The 6,879-nt window shown below is 34.5% G+C and overlaps 1 protein-coding gene across 7 annotated transcripts; it reads right to left on the reverse strand.

The window, feature by feature from the left end:
- Positions 1-1,480: 1,480 nt before the first annotated feature.
- Positions 1,481-5,767, reverse strand: LOC110106007 (protein ROOT PRIMORDIUM DEFECTIVE 1). 7 transcript variants are annotated; one of them, XR_003701828.1, is made up of 6 exons: positions 5,643-5,767; positions 4,472-5,315; positions 4,116-4,234; positions 3,989-4,042; positions 2,492-2,532; positions 1,481-2,233 (listed from the first exon to the last, which is right to left on the reverse strand). XR_003701828.1 is itself a non-coding variant. In XM_028697915.1 (6 exons), the coding sequence occupies exons 2-5, from the start codon at positions 5,158-5,160 to the stop codon at positions 2,530-2,532; spliced, it is 846 nt and encodes a 281-aa protein (XP_028553748.1). In that variant the 5' UTR covers positions 5,161-5,315; positions 5,643-5,767; the 3' UTR covers positions 1,481-2,233; positions 2,492-2,529. The 7 variants fall into 7 exon arrangements, 2 of the variants coding, with proteins under 2 accessions (XP_028553748.1, XP_028553713.1); XM_028697915.1 differs by having other exon boundaries at positions 3,989-4,023; XR_003701806.1 differs by having other exon boundaries at positions 4,116-5,315.
- Between the last annotated feature and the right edge of the window lie 1,112 nt (positions 5,768-6,879).

The raw sequence follows: 6,879 nt of genomic DNA on the forward strand, positions 1-6,879 counted from the left end.
TATATATATATAAGTTATGGATGTCAACTTATAGTTTATAGGTTTTCGTTTGAGTAGATTTAAAATTTAATACAAAGATTGTAATTTTAATAGTAATAGATGCGAATATTATTAGTCGAATTCACACCTTAGATGGTTGAAGTAGAATAATGCATTGGGTTTTGTGTGGGATAGAAAAGCACCCTTTAAACTTTAGGAAAAATTCTATAAGAGGGTTGGTGAGTCTTACAATGCTTTATGACAGAAAATTGGCCATTAAAGGAGAAGCAAATATTAAGTTGTGTTGCAGAAATGAGGAGCTCAAGTGGTTGAGTTGCTTTACTCTTAGAGACATAATTCAAAATGAGCATATACACGAAAAAGTTGAAATAGCTCCAATAATAGATAAGATTGAATAGAGTAGCCTAAGATGATTTAGTTAGCGATCTTTCCAATTAGGAGAGGAAATGCATTGAATTTGGCTTATTAAAAATGTACACATATTAATGCCGATATTAATTGTTGCTTTATTTTATCTGCCCAACGAAAAGTTGTTCAAAAACTGACCAAAGTTCCAGCACTCTTGATAAACATATAGGCCTCGTTTGGCTCCCACCGACTTTTTTTCGTTTTTAAACGGAGATGTTAGAACGGAGAAGCAGATTTTTTATCCATCTCAAATTGGCGAAAAAAGGGCGGTGTGGCAAACGAAAGTTTTAAAACGCCGTCTAAACAAACAGTTAAATTATAAAATTTTCACCGATCCAAACTGAAAACGGCAAAATTACGGTAAATCAAACAGGCCCATAGTCTACCTTGGCAGGCATGACATGACAGCCGAGTCAAGGCAACAATTACAAAATAAGAATAAGGCTTCGTGTGGGACTGCTTTCTAAAACGGAATTTTAGTACAAATATTTTTATTTTTTACTAAAACTCTATTTTAAAAAACAATAAAAAAACTGTCCCAAACAAAACCTAAGTTTCATTTGAGATAGTTTTTTTTGTTGCTTTATAAAATAATTTTTTAATAAAAAAAAAAATTTATAACTTAAAATTTTTTTTACTAAAAAATCGTTTTAGAAATCAGAAAAAAACTATCTCAAACTAAACCTTAGTCACCCCCATCAAACGCACTTTCTAGATAATAATGAGAGGATATTCCGTTCTAAAAAAAATCAATACTCATAATATTTATTTTATTAAATTTTTTATTTCAAAATCTGATATCTAATTAATTTATCTTTCGAAAATTCTATAAAAAAAATTCTTCTATTATATTAATTTACCGGAAATTTTTACGAAAACAAAATGCTTCCGCAGGTATCTCCATCAAAAATGAATTATTTTAAAAATTCTAACAGAATAATTGCAGAAAAAAATATTTGAGAATATTTATATTTTTCAAAAAACGTACCATTTAAACAAAAATATTTTTCAATATTTGGAGACTATTAATTAATTTATTTATTCTTTCATGCAATGCGCACGGAAGTGGCTCTTAGGGAAAAATTTTATTTATTTAATTATAGCAGGTCCTATGTTCAGATAAAAAAGAATATATATACATATATTTTCACGACGGATAAGCAACGAGCTTTGCTACATCACTGCTGTGTATCGGATGATATGGCACATTGTGATTGATCTCCTGTCTGATATCCACATGAAATAATCTCCTACTTCATACACTTCCATTTCAGTCTTTGATTAGTTTCTTTACACTGCTTGAGATGGCTTTGCTATTTTGGCCATTTTCACAAGGTATGTGTTTTCCTCCTCTTCCTCAATTGGTAATCTCACTTTTCTCCGAAGACTTTGGCTTCGTTTTGGATAGCTTTATTACTGCTTCTTAAAATAACTTTATAATATAAACATTTTAATTTTTTACAAAAAAATTGCTTTAAGAAGCAGTTAAAAAACCGTCCCAAATAAATCCTTAATCTTCCGAAAAAAATCTACTCTATGGTCACATCCCTAAAGAGTTTGGCACGCTCTCCAATCTCCAACATTTGAATCTATGTTTCAATCTATTAGAAGGTTTGATCCCTCACACTCTTTCAAAATGTTTCCTCCAAACTATAAGTTTGATGAACAACTCATTTCATGGAGAGATCCCTTCAAATTATCTTCTGGGCTTCAAATTGTAACTATTGGCAATAATCAAATCACTGAAGCATTCCTCCAAGCATTTGTAGGCTCAAAAATCTCCAAATACTTTCCTTATAAGACAATCTTCTTCAACGCACTATTCCTGAAGAAATTGGAATCCTTCTTAGTTGTTCTTAGCTTATAAAAAAAAATGATAATAATTTGTTGATTCTCTAAGTATTATGACAGTGTCTTCTATGCATAATAATATATTAAAATCTACATGCAATTTATTTCCTAGAATATGGGATGGCCAATGAAGTTTCTACTACAGGAGATGTATATAGTTTTGGAATACTTTTACTTGAGATAGTTACTGGAATAAGACATAGCATTCAAAAATATGTTCAAACGACCTTACCTGAACAAGTTATGAGTATTATTGGTCCAGAGATGTTTTCACTGCAATGAGATGAGAAGAGGTAGGTAATGAGATTCAGCACATCAACAATATAAGAAAACATGAATTGGAGTGCATAATTTCTATGCTCAATATTGGTCTTCTTTGCTCTAAAGAATCGCCACTCGAATGCATACAAATAGGAGAAGCTTCTAATGAATTGCATGCGATAAAAGATATATTCAACAAGGCTGAACAAGCTCAACATAATTGATATACTGATCTACCAAAATAATGTAAGTGACCTATGTAATCATCATTTGCAATTTGCATGTATCCTACAATTGAGGGAACTTGTTATATTTTTTTATTCAATATTTTGGTTATATTCTCAATAGAATATTCAAGTTTATGAGGGCCTTGACCTTATATTCATGAAAGAACATTTCCATGTTTATTTAAAGAATCTTTCAATTAATGTATGAGGCATTTGAGGCAAGTGCAGACAAGTAAGATCTTACTTTGCCTTTATCCACTAGAAAAATACCTTACATGACCATATATTTATTGGAAAGAACTTTTTCAAACTAAATATTTGTGTATAAAAGGTCTTTTTAATAAATAAATTGAAATTTTTAGTTTTGTTTGGAACAACTTCTTTAATGATGTCTAAAACAGTTTTTAGTACTAAAATATTTTCTACTAGAAAACAATAATGAAGCTGTCCCAAATGAAGTCTTACTTGATGGTGTTATATTGTTATCAATTTTCATGTTGCCTTTTAATGTTGCCTTTGTTTGTACTAATGATTAAAAGTGTCATTTGATCAAAGAATCCTGTACAACATCAAATCTTCAAGGTCATGATTATATAGTTCACACAAATCAAAGCATCTAGGTTGGTGCCATAAAAATTATAAGATTGAAAATCAAGTTCTTCTAAACTTACATACTACGATGAAAGACAAAGATTTAATACAACAACATCAAAATTTATCGCACTATAAGGCGTCCGGCTATATGAACTCTTTTTTTTTTCTATAATGTATAATTAAGAGTCACATTCTCATTTATATCTATTAAAAAATATCATTTTTAATACTTTCTAATCAAATCTTTTTAAGTCTACCTCTATCTTTCTTAATATAGGCCGAATCTAATATATCTACTTTTCTAACAGGACCACAAAGATAAAGATTTAAAAAAAGAAGTGATACAATTAACCTTTGCGGAGCAACCCATAATATTTATGTTAATTCTATAACAAAAAGAGTGCTTATGAACAATGGCTAAGTGATTTCAGCATTCCTTGGAAACATAATCCTACTATTTTAAAAAGAACTTAAAAAGGCAATTTATCATTTAGGAATTCAAAAAATTATTACTCCATCACTCATCCCCAACCACTGTTCAAAGCTAAAACAAATTAATTAGTCACACCTATAAAGGAATCCAGCAGCTGAAATTTACAGAATATCCTAAGATCTATTGATTCAATGTAGTTCAAGCAATGGCTCACCTGCCAAATAGTCACAAGTTCAGCTCCTCCAAAGGCTGCTCCTTATTGGTAAATCTGCACTGTAACAAAACAAGGTCCAACATTTTTCGACGAACTAAATATACGGGATTAGGTTCGAGTAAACAACCTTTGGCATATTTTTCTCTAAGGAAAACGGTCAGTGAGTTTCCTTTTGTTGAAATGTAGAAAATCCCAGGATGTTTGAGAAGAAGCTCTCTAAGATTAGCAGTCATATTGAAATCCCTTCTGAAATGAGACAATCTTTCAATATCAACCATATTATCTACAGTCAAGCTTAAAAATTCATGAAGAATACCAACAGCACGTTTCTCGAAGCGCTCTATTCCACCAGAAGTGCGAATACAATTGGCTTCACTCGGATTGTAAGGCTTAAGATAAGGCAATCTTTGCCAAGTTTTAAGCTTTTCTCTGTAGCCTTTCTCAATCTTAAAACCTGTTGGAATCTGAATTGGGAAAGCATACCTGGTCTCGTATTCACTGAGCCATTTTTCCTTGTACTCGCTCTCCCTCCATTTCTCAACCTCTGCAGCAGGCAAACTATCATCTTGGTCAACTAATTCTACCGAATCTGGAAGCACTAATCTGAAGGTTTCAGGATACTTATTGATAATAGAAGCCCTGAAATCGTCAGGTAGACCAAATTCTGTTCTGACAAGCCATAATGCATGGGCATTTAGCCTACCAGTCCTTGACATCATAAGAAGCTTCTTCAAACGTTGCACAGCAGCCATTTCTGATTCCCTGATAACCATGGCTTCCTCTGCAATCAAACCTAACATCTCTTGGCTATACCTACAGCAAAGATTCCTTTTAACAGGATGAGTATAAACTTCAAAAATACGAGGGTGCTTTTGAATGAATGAACCGACTCCCACATTCAACCCGACAACATTACTCCATCGTGAAACAAGTTGAACGGAGGTGTGGGAAGCTCTCCTTTGTGACATCAACTCATGCAGCCGCAAAATCAACTTCAACTTCTTGATCTGCCTAACTAGCTTGTCAAACTGAAGATCCCTTGCCCTATTTTCCAAGCGCGTTTGTGCCGAATTAACTGGTTTTTTCCATCTTTTTTGAATATAACAATTAAAATGGCCAAAACTGATACTTTCATTCAAAAACGCAAAGGGAAATCTTAGCAAAACTAGCATTCCAAATGAACCCACTAAATTTACATTTCAAGAACCATGTACCCGAACTATTGGATTATGAAACTTCTTCTTAGCTAAGTAGTATTTCCACAAACTGTCACCCAACCAGAACATCCTAGTGATGATAAATTTTTCAACGCACCTCACAACATAACCTGAAAAAGGATGATGAGAAGTCACTCTTCGAGGCGGCAAGGAGATCAAAGCGATGAATTTATGGAAGACAGACGAGAAAAAAAGACCGATTAGACCTTCTGATTCTGAATCTATATATTATATGCTACAACTAAACCTCGCCTCTAAGGGGCAGTTTGGCAACAAGATTTACTCCGGATTTGAGCAGGATTTAGCCTCAATCCTGCCAAACGGGATCCCGGCGGAATAAATCCTCCGTTTCCCTCTTTTTGCTGTAAATCCCGGATTTACTAAATCCTGTAGTTCGGCGGATTTACGGGATTTGGCCGAAGAAGCGCGCGAATTACCTTCACAGCGAGCGAGCTCCCGTCCTGATAACTTCGACGAAGGAGCCGAAGAAGTCAGTCGTGCAATCAATCGTACACCTCCTGCGAAACAAGGAAGCCAAAAGCAAACCTAGACGTCTTTACGGTTAGTCGGTTAATTAATATAATTTAAATATTCATAATTATGTAAATTAATTAAATAATTAATATTAGAATTATAGCATAAATTAATTATCTACTTTAACTTAATTAAATAAGTAGTAAATTTTTAGTAGAAATTAAAATTTTCGCTAAATATTTTAGCTTAGACGGTGCTGGGTGCTCTGGGATATTTTGGCGATTCTAGGATTTTCAGCCTTGCTCTCCGCGCCGCCCTCGTCCCTCCGATCGGGAGAGGTTAATCCTCTCCCTGATGGAGACCAATGAATTCCCCCTCCTCAAAATACATCGATCCTGGGTCCGATTCCAGCATCTCAGAATGGTTCTTTCGCAAAGAACCTGGCAAATCCTTCTGCATCTAAGGAAGATTTCCCGGTCTCCTTTGTTCGGCCAAGTCAAAAACTCGTTTTTAAAGGAGAAGATCTCTCCGAAGGCATCTCGGTATGGATTTTTTCTTTGATCGGATATTCTCTTGGGCCAAGGCCGTATTACGAGCGACTTCTCGCTGCCATGAAAAAGGTTTGGATACTGAAAGGTTCGTTTTCCCTTCTCTCGTTAACGGATGGTTTTTTCCTGATCAAATTTTCTAACCAAGAAGATTTTGATCTTGTCTGGTCTGGAGGACCGTGGTTCATGTTAGGGAAACCATTTATTCTACAAAAATGGTCCCCTAAATTCCAACCGAAGAGGGATGAACTTTCTGAGATCCCCCTTTGGATAAAAATTGTTGATCTCCCCTTGGCCCTTTGGACCCCAAAGGGAATCTTGACTATAGCCAGCTATATTGGTAATCCCTTATCTTTTGATTTTCTTACTGCTAAAAGAGCTAGATTAACCTATGCTAGAGTCTGTGTTGCTATCTCTAAAGAATCGTCTCTCCCGGATGAAATTCCCATCAACATAGAAGGAGAAGATATCATGCTCAAAGTTATTTACGACTGGAAGCCAAGTAGATGCGAAGGTTGTGGATCTTTGGTTCATAGTTATGCTTCCTGCAAATCGAATCTGAATCCTGAGCCGGTTGTTCTTCCTCCTCCTAAAACCAAAAACAGAGGTAGAAGTCTTAGCCGGAACCCTAGATCCCAAATTCCGGCTCCGG

Source organism: Dendrobium catenatum, unplaced genomic scaffold (genome assembly GCF_001605985.2).
Source record: "Dendrobium catenatum unplaced genomic scaffold, ASM160598v2 fragScaff_scaffold_9, whole genome shotgun sequence".
In the NCBI taxonomy this organism is placed as follows: Eukaryota; Viridiplantae; Streptophyta; class Magnoliopsida; order Asparagales; family Orchidaceae; genus Dendrobium; species Dendrobium catenatum.